At 34.9% G+C, this 20458-nt stretch overlaps 3 protein-coding genes across 13 annotated transcripts; 1 reads left to right on the top strand and 2 right to left on the bottom strand.

Moving 5' to 3' along the window:
• The first annotated feature begins 853 nt into the window (after positions 1–853).
• LOC149987559 (uncharacterized) lies at positions 854–1893 on the top strand. Its single transcript, XM_090243789.1, has 2 exons — positions 854–1027; positions 1238–1893. Exons 1-2 carry the CDS (start codon positions 958–960, stop codon positions 1864–1866), a joined length of 699 nt encoding a protein of 232 aa, XP_090099915.1. The 5' UTR covers positions 854–957; the 3' UTR covers positions 1867–1893.
• Positions 1894–2041: 148 nt separating this feature from the next.
• On the bottom strand, positions 2042–3906 carry LOC141046415 (uncharacterized). The gene is made up of 2 exons (XM_073540194.2): positions 3014–3906; positions 2042–2855 (listed from the first exon to the last, which is right to left on the bottom strand). The coding sequence occupies exon 2, from the start codon at positions 2772–2774 to the stop codon at positions 2370–2372; it is 405 nt and encodes a 134-aa protein (XP_073396295.1). The 5' UTR covers positions 2775–2855; positions 3014–3906; the 3' UTR covers positions 2042–2369.
• Positions 3907–10657: 6751 nt separating this feature from the next.
• LOC112294550 (uncharacterized) lies at positions 10658–15133 on the bottom strand. 11 transcript variants are annotated; one of them, XR_016497975.1, is made up of 5 exons: positions 13725–15075; positions 13379–13598; positions 12191–13029; positions 11602–11782; positions 10658–11443 (listed from the first exon to the last, which is right to left on the bottom strand). XR_016497975.1 is itself a non-coding variant. In XM_024545119.3 (5 exons), the coding sequence occupies exons 1-5, from the start codon at positions 13998–14000 to the stop codon at positions 11440–11442; spliced, it is 1524 nt and encodes a 507-aa protein (XP_024400887.1). In that variant the 5' UTR covers positions 14001–15075; the 3' UTR covers positions 11303–11439. The 11 variants fall into 11 exon arrangements, 9 of the variants coding, with proteins under 9 accessions (XP_024400887.1, XP_024400891.1, XP_024400889.1 ...); XR_016497976.1 differs by having other exon boundaries at positions 10777–11443; positions 12118–13029; XM_024545119.3 differs by having other exon boundaries at positions 11303–11443; positions 11602–11786.
• Positions 15134–20458: the final 5325 nt, after the last annotated feature.

Raw genomic sequence — 20458 nt, 5'->3', positions numbered from 1 at the left:
CCCACAACCTCAAACCCTCTCTCTCACCTCCCAATCCCTGCGCCCCTTGCCGCTCACTCACGTCTACTTCAGCTGCTGTCTCCTGCACTCACCACCCAAATGCCCACAAACCTCACAAACCCAGCCCTAAACGTTTCTTGCTGGAGTTCAACGCAGCCAAAACCCATGCGTCACTAAGCTCCTCCACACTTTAACTCGTAAACTACTTCACACTCACTCACTCACTCACTCACTCTCCCGCTGGATGGTTCTGGAATTGTGAGCGACCTCCAACTTTCAAATGCTACGGATGGAGTGCTAGCTGGACGGGGGTGGGGGTGGGGGTGGAGGGTATGAGAATGGGCATGTGGGAGAAGTGTTGGAAAACGTTCAACTCAAACTCTAGTGCACCAGAACGTTGATGATAGTCAAGCCCCCGCAAAGGAGAACAAAACCTGGCTGGACTGCTCTCTGTACCAATGAGCCAAAGTAGAAGCACCTAAAGGCGACACTTTTACTTGGAAATTGCGATTTCATGATTTGTCTTGAAATATATTTTGAAATGAACACACCTTTCTTGGAGTGTGTTGCAATAAAGATCATGTTTCAATTGGGTATTGTCTGGAGGTCCCTTTTTTGTTTATTGTTATCATGAGTAAAATGCACCCAAAGTTGGAATTGTGATAATAAAAAATAGGGGCATCCTCTTGGAACTTTAAAAATAAAATAAATAAATTAAAAAAGGGATGAGGGATCTTATGGGAATTGCCATGCGGAATTGAATTAATCCCTTCAAAGAGGCATAGGAGGGGAGCTTGACACCCTCCATTATCAGTGCCAAATAAAAAATTTAACCGAGTCCCCCACCACCACCTCGGTGATGAATGGTCATAGGGATGGATGTGCGTGACGCACATTAATAAATAAAAAGTCTATTTTTGGCATATGATTCAGACATGTGCGTGGAATCTGTGAGTGATGGCCTCCCACCTTTCAAATCACACGCAGCGTGGATTCAACACTAATTGCTTGCTGCTTGCACATTCATGTGAGCCACCTTGTCATTGATAATTGAAGTTGTTCTTGACAAGCCACAAAATAGAAACATGTAATTTAACAAATTAATGAATGCGGAGGAGTAAGATAGACAGCGATGAACACGGATGCCAACTGATTCTCGATGATATGAGTTTTTTTTCGGGAAATAGAAAATGCTTTGTGTTACTTTTCTTTGTAATGAGCCACTGTAGCACGACAGGGGTTCTTGCTCAACTGGGAACGAGGTTCTCTGTCCTAACGTCTGAGTATGGGTCTCCTCCTTCCTCTACAACCAAGCTACATGTCGGGAAGGGAGAGGAAACGGTGCGAATTATTTGTTCATGGAGCTTTGCTGGCGAGGAGGAGGAGAACACTGAGAGCCCCTGGCGTTGCGAGAATCTCAATGGCCCTGTTTGGAATGTCTTCGACGCCACACCCTCCGTATCCGACTATTTTCGAATTCTCAAACCTGGTCCCGCACGCTTGAGCCCATTTGTCGAACCCAAGATTTTGCAAGTCGACATGCACGAAAGTGGTGGGGAGGGCACGGACGTGTGGAAGACACGTTGCGCTGGAATGCATTGCGCGCAGACACATCCAAGCGCTTTTTTCCGGTGGATGAGGCGAGTGAGATTATCTTTTGGGGGCTTAATGAAGGATCCTTGCATCGTCTTAAACCAAATGCTGCTCTTGGAGCAACACGGCCGCACTATGGCATCACACAACCGTCATTGGAAACGTACCGTTCTATCCTTAACCCAAGCGGATTCAATTAATGACCTTCTAATCAGCATGATTTTCTTTTTCCTTTTTATTTATTTATTCATTCTTTTTCCTTTCTTGTTTTAATTTGAAAACCAAGAAGACGATGATCATGAGTGTTCTTCCGCCTCTGTTGCATTAATCCTGTACGGAAACTTTTCAAGTCTTAGATACCGCGAAACAAAAGGCAGAAAAGTAAAGTCCAAGGTGCAATGAATTTCCTTCCACATCAGCAAGACACGATTCCGACAATGGCGTAAGCAAAGTCGAACGAAAGTCACCGTCCAAACCCTTCACAAATCGGCCGACGGCCAACTACCCAAAACGCTCGCTACACAGTCGAGTCACCCGGTACCGGCATTCCGCGACGGGACCAATACTTTGACAAAACCCAACATCCATACTCGAATTTCCGCCACGCAGATGCAGTCTCTCGCTCTTCCGTAGTCAGGTCTCCTCCTCCTCGCAAGCAAGCATCTTCTCCGACCCGCAAGTCCAAGGCCGGATCACGCCTTCCCGCCCATGGCCCTGCACCACCACTGACTTGCAATTCGAACGGCTTCCTCTCGGCGGTGATTGATCCGCATCACCTAAGATGTGCGATCGAGATAGTCCAGGGTGACCAGCACAAACCCAACGGTACCGAGGCGGGGTACATGAACACCAAAGCACCGGCATAGAAAGAAAGCTCTGGGCTGGCATGAGGGGTCCCAACTCAGCCGTGAAGGGCGGCACCCTTCACTCCAATTCTTGTGCAGGAATCGAATGCCACCATGCTTAGGGTAGTGGGTATTCGTGCCACATCCCTTCGGCGTCACCCGATCTGGTGCCGGAGCATCCCCCTTCCACGGTTCCGCGATCGGCGGCCCGCTGTCGAAACTGTCGGTATTCGGCAGTGCACATCGCAATGCGGTGCGACAGGCTGCACAACTGCGATGAGATGCTTCAAACCCACTTGAGAGCAGTTTGTTCAGAAAAATGCATGGCTCGCCCATTTCAGCCCTTAATTCGTGACATTGCAAGCATTCCTTTCGTTACCGACGTCGTCGACTCCGCCACCGCCGCGGCTTCTACGCCTTCAACCAGGATACCGACACAATTGTTGTAGGCAGGGTGCTCATTGAAACTGTACATATATTACTCAAAATATATGATTTATATGTGGGAATATATTTTTTTAAAAGAAAATGTGTAATGTATCACAAATATGTTGGAAATTAATGAGATGATTTACTTGACTAATGTGGTGCAATCCAACAGTTTTTTCCCTTTATTTCTTTTCCCCCTTCTTTACAGCTTCTTTTCTTTTTGTCTTTGTTTCTTAAATCCATTTCAAACAGGAGTGAATGCAGCATTTTATTCTAAAACGTGTAGAACTTATCAGTACTAAAATTGGAATATTAACATATAAATTAGAGTAATGTCTAAATTTAACATTGAATATTTTACGTTTTTGTAGAGTAAATACCATTCTTTATAAAAATGGTTTGCACATGGTGTGATCTGCTTTTAAATCACCCAAATGTAACCAATATCTCTTAAAAGAAACAAAACAAAACAAAAAACAAAAACAAAAATAGAAACAAAAAAACAAACAGAATTGAAATAAGCTGAAGAAAAAATCTTTTAAAACCCTTCACATACCATGTGATTTGAAAATAAGAAAACATGTAGTTTTGGCTTGATGTTGTTACAGAATATATGTTTTGTTATATAAATCTCAACAATTGATAGACATTTCTGCATGTGTATATAAATATTGAAAGATTTATGGAGAAAACCAAAATAAAATAGACTAACATCACTCTTGAATTAAAGGCCAGAATTTACATGATAAAAATATTTGAAATTCACATATTTCATTGTCAAGGAAATTTCAAATTGCAAATAAAGAATTGACTAATTACAAATTATATTTAAAAAGAGTAATTTTTTATTTCCTTAAAATGTAATATATCAGTTTTTAAATTAAATTGAAATTTCGAAATTTAAATCTTATCAAATTCCTTGAAATGAATTACTAACACGATATGTAAATATTTCTAAAAAAATTACTTTACAGTCTATTTCTTTAATTACAAGTCTTTTACCAAGTATTTAAAACAAAAATTATTCATATGATTCGCATAATTGAAAAGCATTGATCTTCTTCCCATCTGTTTCATTTATCTTTTCTCTGTATTAAAGTGTTTCATAAAAATATTATTTATTTATTTATTTAAGTATTTATACCAGCAGATTAATAATAATATTGTAGAACATAGAAATAGTTGTTTGATACCTGTCAAATACAATAACATAAATAAAAAGACACATAGCTACCACAATATGAATGAGATCTAATTGATTGTAAATTAAAATAAGTTGAATCTCTCAATATTTATGATACAAATATGACAAAAGAATAAGAAACATATTAAACTTTACCTCAACCTTTAAATTTGAAATTAGAAAACATTGCTCATAAGACAGTGTAGAAATGTTTTTAAAGTTTCATTTTATATATATATATATATATATATATATATATAATTGCAAGTTGTTTGTTACTCTGAATAATCAATTATTTCAATTTCTAATAAATCTTAATTTAAAAAATATAAATTTAAAAGATGAATTCTTATAGGAATAAAAAAATGAAGTAAAATAATTTCAAATTCACGTAATTTCATTATTTAGTTCTTTAAATTTGTCCATCAAAGGTATTAAATATATATATATATATATATATATATATATGACTTTAAGATAAAACCAAACCAACTAAACATTGTCTTCAGTGTCTTGAGAATCTTTTCTACAATTCATTATCCACACTTATTGGAATAAAGTTTATTATCAGTTCATTCTTGCAGATAATTGTCTAAAATTCTTGAATTTGTACAACTACAGAACTTTAAAAAACTAGAATTCAAAAACTCAAGTTAGTTCAGCTAGGCGTCTTTTATGTAGAGAATATCAAACTTATATTAAAAATTGTCTAGTGATAAAAAAAAGATATATATATATATATATATATATATATATATATCATGACTTATACAAATTAATATGAATGCTTTTAATTAGATATATTATGATAGAATTATACATTAATAACATGGCATGTAAATTTTGAACAAATGTTTTTAGTGTTTATTCAGTGTAAATTTCTTTATCAAAAATCATATCATGCAAATGTGATTTAATTCCCTAATTTCATAACGTTATAAAATCATATCATAATATTGTTATGAAATTTTCTAGATTCTTCATTTTCTAGGATTTTTATTCTAAACTAAAGTACAATGTTTTTGATCAAAGTTGTACATGTATGTACAAGGATATTATAAAAATATTATTGTGGAAAGATCACATATTTCCAAAATTTGTTTAACGATACAAGACCAAATTTGGTGTTAGAGCAAAATCTCTATACATTTTTTTCTTTTCTAACAAAGAATGAAAATGACATCTTGAGTAGTACACCATAACATTAAGGGCATTTTAAAAATATTGAATAGGAATGAACAAAACATATACTGGAGACAACTTTATCATACAAAAATCCAAATTGTTTCTGCAGAAAATAGTTTATGATTTAATTCTGCCCCCTGTAACTAAATACGACTTTCAATATAAACTGCTACATATGCATTTAATTTTAAACATTGAATTGATCGATCAAAGTCACAGAGTACATGTATTTGAAAATATCAGATAATGCAACATCACTCTCAGTTGAAATATTTTCAAGGCTCATGTAATTAATTTAATGCTGCATTATATTGATTACGTAATAAATACATTTAAGCTTATTTTTTAAATAGACACATTATGTATACAAAAACATGTGTGTCTTATCGAGAAATAAGTTCATACTATTTTCAATTATATTTAAGAATTCATATGTCGTATTTTTTATTTGTTTATTTTATTTTTGTTTTTTGAAAGCTTCACATATCTATGCAACCATTTGATATAACTATTCAAATAAATTATTAATATTGACTTTTCATCGAAGAAATTGTCCCTTGATCTTTTCAAAAGAATCAACAATCTAAATCTAACAATTAAGAGCTAGACGATTTATGAATAAATTTAAATTTATAAATTCTTTATCTTTTTTAAAATTCTCTTACTTCCATTATTATCTCATAAGTTTCTTAAAATCAAAGTTTCAAATAGTTACAAAGACAATTATATATATATATATATATATATATAAACATGAAATTATATACACAAAGATAATTTATTTAGGAGTATTTATATATTTTTATTGTGTAATATATATATATATATATATATTATTTCAACTATTAGTTTTTGATATTGAATTTGAGATAAATACAAACATACTTGAGATCATAATTATTTACTTGATAACAATAAAGTACATTATTAAATACATGTATTTCATAAATCTTATAACATTAAAGATTATAGATAACAAATTCTAAAGACAATAATGAAAGTTTTTACTAACTTAAAAATTAAAATAAAAAATACAATAGAATATTGTTTTCTCAAATATTTAACTATCTATATATATATATATATATATAGTTAAATATTTAATTAATCCTAGCAATGGATAAATCAATTCATCCATCAACCCATAATTGTACCTTCCATCCTAACTCTCCATTCTCATTTGTAGCCCTCATCCTCCCTTTCAATCCTCCACTTGGCACCCTCTTCTTCAATGTAATTTATATTCCAATTATTATTCTCAATACGCTTGTCTTTTGGCCTTCTTTGTATCTTGTGATATTTTTTTGTTTTCTTGGGGTTTGTTTTTGTATTTTTTCTTTTAATAGAATATATTTATGAATATAAAAAAAAATACATGCATTTAAAAAACTAAGTATTTGTATGTTTGTATTCTCACATAAATGATTTTATAACAAAAAGGAATAAAAGAAAAATAACAAAAGTAACAATAATAGAGGTTAAATCAATCCAAAACAACCATCCATAATTAAGAGAAGGGTGCTAAGAATTTTTGGAGGACAAACTCAACAACATTGTTATGGAATCTGGCACATGAAATAGAAGAAGTATATGGAAAGTAATCCAACAACAAAGGTTACAATTCTTCTTATAAAAGAATAATCTCAATGGTATGGTCACTTAGGTCTATATTGGTTGGCAAAATTAAATAACCAATCAATCAAAGTAACATTTATTTAAGAATAGATAAATCAATATCAACAATATTATTTTAAAATATATAATGAAAACAAAGAATAAATACACATATGATATTGTGAACTTACAAAGAATTTGATATTTTAAAGAATTATTTTAAAACTTTTTGACAAAAATCACCTCCATATATTACTAAATTATAAAGCACTCTTAGTTGTATTGCTAAAGATGCCAAAGATATTAGGTAGAATTAGAATTATTATTGTTGTTCTCATTGGTATTATTGTCATTTCATCTCAATTTTTATAACACATTTAAAGCTTATGTTTTTTTTTTTTAATAGAATAGTAATAATTTAACCTTCATAATACATAACAACACCATGACTTTATGCTTCACCATGGTTAGAACTTTTGCTAATTAATAATAATATTTATTTTATTTTATTATTTAAAAATAAAAATTTCTGTTTTTAACTTTATTTATTAGAATATATATATAAGATTTTTTCCACTTTTTTTAAGTTGTATAAAAATGGAAAAAAAAGATGGGAGGGGTGAGGGGGTTGGGACAGGAGATACAATCTCAAAATAGGAGGGTTGGGATGAAAAACAAAGGTTAGGAATGGAAACAAGAGATGGGGATTAAGAACCAAAAATAATGGTTGGAAATTAGAAACATGAATAAAGGATGGTGGTTGGGAAGGAGAACAACAAATGAGGGGTTAAGACGGGGCATTAGGATGTATAATGGTGGATTTGATGAGTAGATTAATTTAACTACTATTGAGATAAATTTAACATTCTTCTATATATATATATATATCTTTTTAAAAAATGGATCAAAAATTGAATTTATGACATTAACCTGAAATAGCTAATCTTGATTCATTAAAAATATTGGTTACTTGTTTTAGATTAAATAGTTTTTAGACATTGGAGAATAATTTTTTTTTACAAGTTTAATTAGTAAAAATATATTTTTATTCTATGATTTAAAAGGGATTATATATATATATATATATATATATATATATATACATACATCTATATATATACATACATCTATATATATATATATATATATATATATATATATTAAAGAGCATAAATGTTTTATTCTTTAATTTTTTTGATGAAATGGATGTCCCTAAAAAACTGGTCATATATCTGATTTGCATCTTTGATGAATGTTCTTTAATAATGTGTAGTTAATTTTCTAAAATAATGTTTTTGATAATTTACTCAGCACCACATGGATCCATATTAATTGTTATTATAAATTTGTGTTGTAGAAATCACATTTTGAGAATAACACAAAATAAAATTAGTATAGGTATTTATACAAATTAAGACAATGCAAATTAATAAAATCCTCTTAGAGATATTGTATTAATATTTGCATTAATGAGAAATTCAAGCTTAAACTTTATTAATTAAATTTATTTTTTATGTATATTTATAATGTTTTTCCTAAATGATTAAATCCAGGTAAATTTGATATATTAAAAAGAAAAAATCAAAACACAAATCATAAAATTCGAGACATTTGCTTTAAAAGAAAAACTAAATATATGCTACTTGAATTAATATATGTGTAGTGTAACCTTTATGTAACTTGTGCAATTTCTACATTATCCAAAATAAGTCGATTTGAACAAAACAAGGTCATTTTAATTTAATAAACGTGTTAAATAATTTGTAAAGTCACATTATTTTTTTTAGTAAAAATATTTCAAAATATAATCTTTATAGAGCTAAACAATCAAAAGTTAAATTAAATAGTCTAAAAACATTAAAAATAAACCTTACTGGTATGTTTTTTGCAATTAATACCTTTGCTCATTATTAAATTAAATAATTATAAGTAAAATTATTATTTATTTATCTTAAACTGTAAGAATTGTTGATAAAATATACTCAAATATCATCTATATTAGGTACTGTTAATACCAACATAATTTTTGCTTCTACCATTGAATTTTATCATCAACCACATGCCACCATAGTTTTTGCTACTATCACCAAAATCTAACATCTACCATTTATTAATGTTAAATAAAAAAATATAAATATCTCAAATAATTTTTTATATTTTTTTATTCCGATTTATATATTTTTAGTTTTATAAATATAAAAATATATGTTTTTTAATTTTAGTATAAACTTATTCTAATTAGTATATGATTTAGTTTAGTTCAAGTAAAAGTCACTTTCAATTTAATTAAAAAATATTAAATATTTAAATATTATGAATAAAATTTAAAATTAGGGTAAAAAAATCTAATAACTTGTGCTGATCAAGTAGGAAGACAGGGCAATAGTGGCAAAAATTGTGGTGGCATTAGCAAAATCCTTTTATGATATGTTTTTAGTTTTGGTCTTGTAATTTAGTTATTACCAATAGATTTTACTAGGATATTATAAGGTTATTGATCATATAAAAAGTATATTTCACTAATTTTTTATACATTTATTTTTTGTAATCTGTTTATTAAAAATAAGTAACATCAAGTTTTTCAAAGCATAAAATAAAGTCTTTTTGCTATTGGAAGTATATTTTGTATAGAAGACTGAAATCTATTTTTTATATACTTTTTTTTTTTAATCTAAAAAAACTGTAATATTTTATGATCTTTATTAATGTAAAAAAGTGGACATCAGATGCTAGATTTTTTTTTCTTTGTTTATTGATTTGGAATAATATATATTTATTTTAAAATCTTTATAAATCAATCAAAGATATTTTTATTAGATATCAAATCAAAACGTTTAAAAGAAGCAAGTGAAAGAATAAGGTAAATAGTTTTATATTACACTATCTTTGCTAGAAGAGTTTTTGAGTTTTGAAAAAAAATAAAATAAAAAAAATAAAAAATGAAATAAAAGTCTTCTTCTTCATCTTCTTTTCAAAAATTTATTAATTAAAATATATTTTAAATTCTCCCAAAAATTACGTATCCTTAAACAATTTACCTGTTATTATACAGTATTGTATTGTCATACACTACAGTTTTGTAAGTACATTTAATGAACGTATGAAATTTAAGGAAGAGTGGAGAAATTAAAAATTACTAAACAAAAATGTTTCAATTGGATTGGAGATTAGTAGTTAATATTATCATTATAATTTTTTTTGTTTCTTGATCAAGGTAATGAGATTAATTTCTGAACATTAATTTTATCTTTTTTTATATTTGAAGATATCAATGCTAATTATTCCATGTTATTTTATGAATTCTTATCTGTATTTTATGCTTTAAAATAATCGTCAAGTATATATATATATATATATATATATGTATGTATTCATTTTACTGTTATTTAAAATATACTTAAACCTGATTTCTTATTTTTATAGAGTTTATACTTAGCATGGTAGGTTGTATGCTACGAATTAAAAAAATTAGATATTTTTATGTAAATTATTCTTGATTTTTACCGCACAATCTTTTCCGTTCAGTTTTTTCATGCAAAAAACCGATATGCATAAGTTTCTTTCTTTACTTACCCATCTCCAAAATATTAATTCTTGTACAACTTTAACGTGTGTTTCCTTAATCAAACTGTATTAACTGTACATAAAACACTCAGTTTTGAACAATGTAGTTTAGGGTTTTTTTTACATTAAAAGCAAACCGTTTTGTGTCTTTTCTTCCTCTAAGGCATTTAGTTTTTTTATCATTCTTATAGTCAACTCATAGTTAACGTCCAGCTACCCGTAAACAGAGGAGTATGAACAAGAGTGCGCATGAAATTTAAGAAAGATATACTCAAAACTAATAAGACAAATATGAGTTTCAGAGGAACTGTCTCAAAAGCAAGAGTATTACCAAAAGCAGGAGAGAAACCAGAGCACACACCCTCAATATCAACTGAGTGCTGTACACACACATGGAACGAGCATTAAAAAAAATGGCCCTAAAACCCACAGCATTGCCTCAACAGGAAGCCAAGCAGCAGATTGAGAAACACATGGTGCCTCTGAAACTGCTACTGAATCTGCTTGTTCAGCTCCGAATGTGGGAGTGTATAACAAGCTCTTGGGTTCGTATGGACTAACAGCTTGCAATACAGTAGCACTCTGGTACATTGCAAGCTGCACTAAGGTTTCCATCACAAACTCTGATCCGTGTGCAGATGTACAGCACGAGTCGGAGTGAAGATCTATCACCATAAAGCCACATAAAGGGGTGGGAATGGGAACGTTGACGGCCCACAACGCAGTCGCAGGCTCAAGAAGCGAGCGAGCAATTATATATCACAAGCGGGACGTCTCTGGTACGAGTGATGTGGATGGCACAACTGCCAGCATTAATCTCCTGGCACTTAACCCACCTGATATGTCAGATCGGAACTATGAAGCAATTATTGAAGGGTGTGTGTGGTAGATGGCGGTCTCGTTTCATCCACTCGCTGTTCGTGGCGCGTTCTAGCGATCGGTTTTTTGAAAGGTGTACCCCTCTGAGCTCTGGCTGATGTGCCACGGTTGGGCTAAACATGGAGAGCGAGTCATGATCCCACAACGTTACCTGCACTGAGCGACAAATCCATCACGCAGCACCAACTGTGGAGAGTAGTGCGTCCTTTGAGATGATGCTGACATTCGTTAACACAAACAATGTACCATGATTATCTCGATCTTCACCAGGGAACAAAAGTTTATTCTTCTTGCGGTAAAATTACTCACCCTGAGCCTCTTGATTCCGCTCCGCCTGCTAAACCCGGGCACTCACCCCAAGCAGGGCCTGTAAATGTTCTACTGCATTTAAAAGCTTCGACATTTTCGCCCAACATGTCGAGCCCAATCTCAACCATCCAGACATAACGCGTCACATCAATATTCTCTCCCTCGTCACCACCAGAATAACCTAGCTTCACCATGAAACCTCGATCAGCATTAATTGTCTCTTCCACAAGAGCAGGCAAATATAGGGGGCGCTTATTCAAAAAATCAATCGAACAAAATCTGGTGCCAGAAATCCATGCAATGGACCCTGACCCTCACATAACCACTCCCATGGGTAGGGACATGCTCTCAACAAAGACAACACACATTCCGTAAGTTTATATGTGATATCTAGCTATATAAAAATATGTGAATATATGCATACAGGGGATCCCATCTCAAAGGATGGAATATCCACCGCAATGCAGCAGCAGGTGGACGATCCATCCAGAGAGATGGTACGTCACTTGGACTGACCTACACATCTGTTTCATATCCAATTACTCAGCCGCTTAACCAAGTTTTTTCACAAGCTCCGTTGACTAAGCACCTGGCGTGATGCCGCTTCATCCTCATTCTCTGCACCATCAGGTTCTGGACGACGCGGCGGTGCCGCACACACCATTACTGCTGGGCGTAACACTACTGGCATAGCTGTCTTCCTAGACGCACTTGACATTGCGGGTCGGTGCATGGTATTCCACCAGTTGGGTCCACCAGTTCCTGACCAAGACATGGGATTGTACGACCCGTGAACCGCAGACGCTCCATGCTCCTTCTCCAGAGAATCGCTCCGGTTATCGACATCTCTACTGGCCTTCGAAGTGTCCCCTCTTAGCCATTCATCCTCATCCCGCTGATGAACGTCATATGGCACAGCCACCTCGTGCCTATCCCTACGCATCGAAGGCACCGACTGAAGATTCACGAGGCTGTGTCGCCCAACAAAATTGGCCCCCATTGCTCTTTCAACCATTTTCTTCGCCATCATAGCATCTCGCATGGCCGAAACATCCCGGATCGTGACCGACGAACCTACCCGCGATGGACCAACAGTGCGGTAAGCAGGAGGTGGAACAGAGCCCACGCTTGGATGGCCGTGATTGCGCATGTGCCGCTGCTGCTGCTGCTCCGTTGATAGATCGGGTGTCCAGGTTCCTGAGTGACTTTGGTTCAGGCGAGGTGACCCAGGCTGCAAATTGTCCCTCAACGACAAAGATCTCAACCTAATAGGCATCACGCTGCAGGACGGATTCTGAACACTCTGAGGCAATTGCTGCGCCTCTTTGCCAAAATGCTGAGCCAAAGCTTTAGCGATCGTATTCTGCTCCTGCTCCTCACTGACTTCTGCATCTGTCGCCAGTGACACACTTCTCCCTTGGTTCGCAACTGAGAACACAGAAGTGTACGAACACAAAGTAACCTTTTAGACAGTGCGCATTTCGAACACATAATTTATGCTGGCGGTGTAGACTAAGTTAATAAATTGTCCCCGGGACACGACCCCGCCACACACAAAAAAAAAAAAAAAAAAAAAAAAAAACGTAAAAAAAACGTAAAAAAATGAATTTAAATCTCGGAAACCATTTAAAACATCGGTCTCGTATGCAGTTGCCTGAAAAATTCGAATACATGCTCTAATAATACTGCCGTCAACCAGAAGCAGCATGCTCCCAATACCCCTTGCTCCCCATAAAGCTAGAATGCAAGAGAAGCGTGCTGTAGAAGAGCAACTTACATTGCTTGAGAGCAGACCATGCAGCCATTGCCGCATTCTTCTCCGCTTGCTTCTTTGTCTTTGCAGCTTCCCCGCTGAAAGTCATTTTCGCTAACTCCACTGTACATGTAAACACGGGTAGATGTCCTGGACCGGATCGAGTGGTGCTGTACACAGGAAGAGAGACGCCAGCTCTTTGAGCGGTTTCCTGTAGCAAGTTCTTGCACACACCCGTCTCATCCTGCATTCCATGCAAGGAACACGTCAGCCAACTAAGCACTCAACCTACACCCAGCTGCTCAAAGTCGCAATCTCACAAACAGCAATGGCTTAACTGCAGATTAACTAGAATGACTGAGCAACTCACGAGGATGCGTGCTGCCAACGACTGCGACGGGCCTCGCCTCGACAGGGTGTTGAGAGCCACTTCAGCCGCGGCATGCTCTGCCTGCCGCAGCGTATTGCAGTAATTAGGGCTCTCGAAAATCTCCCCATTGAAGCTCACCGTCGCCTTGAACCGCGGTGCATGGTCGGGACCCTCTCTGATGCAAGCATAAGCAGGCAGATTAATGCAGCTCCTCTGAGCAAGCTCTTGAAGCTGGTTCTTGTACATACCTGCCACCATTACATGCGTAAGCTCCATGCTAAGCCAACTCACGGAACACACCTGGCAGGTTGAAAACCCTATATCCTGTTGTGTGCACCGACTCACTCTTCACCCACTCTCACATGTACTAATCATTACGTCACGCAAGCGCTCCTTTCATTCGATATCCACACGCCACAAGCCATGCTAGCATCTCCATGGAGAAAAGAGAATGCGACCTCCATGCCCACTCACTCACTGACTCACCCTACCGCCCACCCGAGAAAAACTGACACTTGAAAGATTAATAGATAAAAACCACCATCACCACCTAGACCATGCCACCCTACCCTCAGAAAACCACTCGAGAACAGCTTCCACAGTCCATATCCCAGCTGACCCCACGCGGGACGCGATCAATAAGTGACCGCTCTTACGCTTGTCTCTCACACATCACCTACACGCATGGGCTCCTTCAGCAAATGACTTGAGAGGTCGAACAGGCACCCACATCACTGATACACCCTACTACAACTCCGAAACTCGCCCAACCACCCTTCGATCCGCCAAAACCCAACATCTTCAGCATTATAGACTCAGCTCTGGGTCAGAGACACAACACCTGAACGCGGTGCGATCCTCACCACCTAACCAGGCACATCTACCCCCGTCTAAGTACAGCACAGCCATGCCACCCAAAGGCACTTATATCGTATCGCCCTCGAAACTCTTGCGAACTATGTCAAAAATCAAAAAATAAATAAAAATAAATAAATAACCAAGGAGTATCCTGCTACTTGCGCGCCAGGGCGAAGACAAATTCGATACGGAACCGCTACAAGACAACGCTACTAAGCTTCTACAAGAGAAGCAACACTCGCGCCCACATAGACACACACACACACACACCCCAAGGAGCTTAAGACGCCCAACCTGGCAGGGGGTGTGGGTGGTGATCTCCCTCCCTCACTCACTCACTCACTCACTGCAAGAGTGTCGCACTACTGCGAAAGAGGAGGGGATGGCCTGGAACGTCGCCCCAGCAGGAGACTACGCCTCACATGGCAGCGGCGAGGGGAGAGTGGGGGGTAGTAATGGTAATGGCTCCGCAACAAAGCACCACCACCAGCGCCACTGGAATCCTGCGAGGCAAGGTGCACACACTCACTCACACTCACACAGTCACGAAGGATCACGACCCGACCCCCATACACACACACACAGCCCGAAAGACAGACGAACGAACGAAACGAATGAAGGCCCAAGCGAACGAACGAATCGATGGACGGACGAACGAAGCGCCTCCGTCCATGGCGACCCCTTCACCCGGCACCCGCTCTTCGGCTCTTCCCGCGCCCGGTGGACGCATCTGTTACCCGCCTTTTACTTTTACTTTTACGTTTTCCTTCTTAATTTGGGTGCCCGTTTTCTCTGGGAGGTTATCAGAATATTGTTATTTATTTTTTGACTATCCAAAGAGATTATTTATGATACGTTATAGTCGCAGTATTTATCAAAGATTTTATTGCGTAGATTTATGTTTTAAAAATGAGATCTTTAGATTGATGACGCTGTTTAAAACTTCTGCAATGTACACTGACTTATGTTACACATAAAAGAACAGTAGCAGTTGTTGAAATTAATCAGTCTTTAGAGACAACTGTTACTTACAAATTAATAATATAAATGTTTTCCATTTATTTTAATTTTTTAGTCTTTACTGCTAGTAAATTATTTCCTTGAATACTTTGTTTTGTAATGAATGTGGAATTTATTACTGAATGGAAGATTGTCATTGCAAACAATGGGTTTATTTAACCATCAATTACGAGTAGTAAGACAGTCAGAAAATTTAAGCACAGTCACATTATTTTGAAACCTAGAAAACCGAACTCAAATCTATGATTGCAAATTATAATTAAATAAACATGAAGAGAAACGAAAAAAAAGAACCCAGCGAAAAATTTAAACCATTATATTGAATCCAAATTATTGTGAAAGTTACATAATAATTCATGAAAATTCATGCATCAAGTCATTTAAAGCAATTTTTTATTATTTCAAAAACTTCAACATTGATGACAGTGAGTAATTAAACTAGGTAAAGCATTGAAATTTGATATGCTATCGTGTGTGTGAAATTTAATTTTCAGAAGAAAAAAATTATGCATAATATACGTGTTACATTGCCCTCACCTTTTCAACAACTTCATAGTGAACCAAGAACAACTGGCAATATTATAACCTTTATTCTATCAAACTTACAATAGAAAGAAAATTGTTTGATTTTGCATGGTTTGCACACAAGTCATGCACGTGACTTTTTTCTTGTGATTGGATAAGATTTTTTTGTAACATTGTTTGTAGTGATGTTGTGAACAATATAATGTAAACTTGAAGAATGTACAAGGCTTTGTAACTAATGTTTTATAAAATACAAATGCTAAAGAGTTTCAATACTAGTGCCAAAATATAGAACACGAAATGGTATTTTTTTTTATTGTGATATTTGAATTAAACTAGTGGTAATATTTTTAGATTTGCTTTTGAAATTCAGCTGCTACAATCCAAATAAACATTTAACAAGTAGAAAATTTCAATTTAACTTAATGACTACATAGTATTGGGATTTGAATAATTGTCTCTGGTACAAATGCAACACATTGTTACATAATTTAGTTGAAATAATCTTAATCAACAACAATCATATTATATTTAATCACTGCTTACAAAGATCAGTCGGGGCTTTTGCATGTATATGCAAATATAAAAGCCTTCAATTTCATAAATATCAAGTATAATTCGAAAGTTAATGATTATTTTATTTTTGTATTTACTTGAGGATGGGATTTAAAGTATTGTATTTTGATATATTTATGAAAATTTGAACAAACCCAATTGAATACTCAAAATTTACATGACCCCACAAAACATCTTCAATCGAAGTCAAATTAAAATCATAGTTTTTGCCAAAGATTAGTATCTTTCACAAACTGGTTTAAAAAAACTAATCTGGTTTCCCAAAGGTTAGTTTGAAATTTATTTTTTACATAAGTAAAACCGATGCTAATCACACATAATTATTTGAAATAACATAAAATAATATTATGTTTGGCTGCAATGATTATCCATAGCAAGTGATGTTTTAAACTATGAATAATTTAATATGTAATTCTCAATAATTAATGGACCAAGTATTTCAATTGAAAATTGAATAGTGTATACCCAATATAATTTTGAGACTAGTTATCTGTAGCACAGGTAAGATAGCAGGTCACTCTTATCATGATTAGCAATGAATTTATTTATGAAAGATTATAAGCTTGGTACTGATTTATATATTTTAAAAATTGGTACAAGAAATCAATATGAATAAAAATGAATAAATAAATAATCACAAACTCTTGTGTGGACTGTTTATTATATGTTAATTTATTATGAACCAATTTTGTGCTATGACGGTGTTATGATTGTTATTATTGTTATTTTTCATATGCACATTACTATTTTTATTTTTATTTTGTAAAGTGTCCCATTTCTTAAAACTGATTTTAATTGTATTGTACAGAATATTTAAATTTAGATAGGCAAACACAAGGTTACGAAATATTTTTACAACATCAACTATATCTATGGTAGAGAAGTTAATTGTACCTTAGCAGTGTACTTTCTTATAAATTTGCATTGAATTTAGTGTTTTTGGATGACAACATTTTAAATAAAAAATTATGTTATTTATTGGATTGTATTCTTAAAGTCTACTACAAACATTTAAGTGAGTTGTTTAAAATATATCTAATATAGAATTAAATACTTGTGTTATTTTGGATAAATTATATTGAAATTAATTGGATATGATGTTTGTTGGTTCGATAATCTTTTGTCAAAAAGATTAAGTACTCATTCTAAAACAGAATAATGTGTAACATTAAAAAGTTAAAATCTTATGATATATTTAATAACAACCAATGAATAGAGACAAAGGTTTGACATGAATTTAATGTAAATACGTGTGTGTGTGTAAAATCTAAAACGCATATTAAATGGTATAGTTTTTTTGATGGATATGATTATTTATATATATATATATATATATTAAGGATGTAATTCAATATAAATTAAATTATGCAAATGTACTTGACTATTACAAAAACATTTCATTATTGTTTTCAAGAAATCTGATTTTATAGCTATAATAATATTCATTGTACAAAACAGAGATAAAATTTCACAAAATTTGAAATGCGTTTTAATTTTCAACCAAATATGGTTTTAAATACCAAAATCAGCAGAGGTAAAAAAATCTAGTCAGCCATTGAAAATAACTAATTTATTTAATATTCGATCCACTATTTAAATTGCAAATAATGAGCATTAAATTACTGATAAGCGCTGGAGCATACATTATCTAACAGTATCGTGTAAACCATCATGTATAAAAAGAACATATTTCTATAATGCTCCAAAAATATATTAAAATCATCATTATCAATCACTGGGTTGTTTCGAGCAAACATGATGTTCTGTTTAAACTTTAAGATATGAACGATGGCACAGAAATGCTGCCATACAAGCGGAAGATGACATCCAATTTTAAACAAAATGATGTCTGTTTTACAGTGAAAATTCTACAATGTTGAAAGAAAAATAATAATTAGAAGTACTGAAACTAGTAATAAATACATAATAATATTATTATGTAAAAAATAAAAGTAAAAAGATACGTTTAAGATGAGTGCATTATAATGAGAAGATTCCGACGACGACGACGACGACGACGATCGTCGACGGCTTTCGCGATGTGTCCGTTGAGTGCAACGACAGCGTTCGTCAACGTCGGTTCCGACTTCGGCGAACTGTAGCTGTGGTCGAATCGGAACGATGGTTGTCTTTTGGAAGAAGTCATCCCCCCTCGATGCAGAAATTGACGCCATTGTTGCAGGCGCGCCGGTTTGGGAGATGGGGGAGCTGTGTCCTCATGTCCAATTGCGTCGTGCAAGCGGCGTTTCATGACGAGCGAGAACCGGCTTGATTTCGGCTCCACCTGGCCGGTCATTCAGTTCCTGTTTGTACCCATGTCTAGCAAGTACCCGTTTGGCGCATCGAAGGAGTTGGATCGTGGCTGTGCACCGATCAGCGGCAGATTCTAGGCCAGTACATGTACAAACACTCCAACGGCAAACCCTAACATCCTCTTTGCCATTGCAAATGGCAGTTACGTGCAAAATTTGAGGGAGACAGTGCCGTTGTCTAAGTTTTAATCGGGAATTTGGAGCAGCAGATTACGTCCCAGTTAGTTGGTTTTATTCTTCATTTGGCGTGGATTCTCCTTCCTCAGTTGTGTCTGTAGTAGTGAGTATTGATTTTTTTTTTTTTTTTTTTTTTTTTTTTTCCTTCTTTTAATTACTGAACATGATCGAGCGTAACGTTACTTAATTTGTGGATGCAACTTATTATGAGCAATCTGAATTGGAGGAGAGTTTATGATGTAGTTAGAGAAACGTAGAGAAGAGTTTTGATGTATTTGTTATCAGCATATTTTGGGAGATGGCCATTTACTGCCAAGTACTTCACCACAGCTTTGGGTTTGACAATATCAAAACTGACTTCTACAAACAACGGTTCCAGCCAAGAGCATAGAATGGAGGCAGTAGATTTGAGCTTGTGAGTTCTTATCAGCCGCACCAGAACGCTATGGCACATCAGTTCATGAACAGTCAGACTTTAACAATGCTTAGAAGTAGTACTCATATATTTACATCAAAAAATAAAATCCTTCAGAAATGTTTTCGGTGAGGATACATCTGAAACCTCTGGACGTGCAAGTGGCAGTTCCAAGACAAGCAGACAACCCATAGCTCCAATGTAATAGAAAAAGCGTTTCAGGAAAGATGGTTCGAGTATAGTTCACCACTTCGCAGAAACATGCGCACCAAGTCCAGTCCAGATGCACATAAAAAATAAAGAATTATGTCCAAGGCGGACAGGACGTTACTGCACGTGGGAATATGACGTTAGTCACTATTCTCCATTGAGAAGTCCACTTTGGACTGAGACATCCAGGCGATTCTATCGCGAGGACACTACACCAGACCAACTCTGACATCACTAATGTTGGGGAATTCGAGTCTGAGGGATGATACGCATTAACTTTTGAGGGAGATGTGAAGAACATTGAGAAGCTTCCTTATCCTGTGTACAGAAGATCGAGACGCGTATGCCGCACACACAAGACATTAGCCGGAAAAGAGAGGGGAGTATGAATACCCATTAGATATCCTTTGCATTGGTGCATGGTTAACCTTCCTTTTCCTCGCGGCGCATGACTCGCACACCATGTAGGGACTGGAGTTCCACAGCGAAACTGTATACCATCCTCTGAGCAATAGCCACAAGCTTTCGAATGCTGTTCAAGTTGAAAGGATCGTATACAGTTTTGCAATGAGCTCCAGTACCTTCACGAACACAAATCGATGCCAGGGAATACAAGCTCTACTGCACTGGCTGAGTTATCC

Source organism: Physcomitrium patens, chromosome 17, assembly GCF_059467195.1.
Source record: "Physcomitrium patens ecotype Gransden chromosome 17, ASM5946719v1, whole genome shotgun sequence".
In the NCBI taxonomy this organism is placed as follows: Eukaryota; Viridiplantae; Streptophyta; class Bryopsida; order Funariales; family Funariaceae; genus Physcomitrium; species Physcomitrium patens.
Note: the sequence above shows the minus strand (reverse complement) of the source record. Positions and strands in the feature narration are given on the sequence as shown.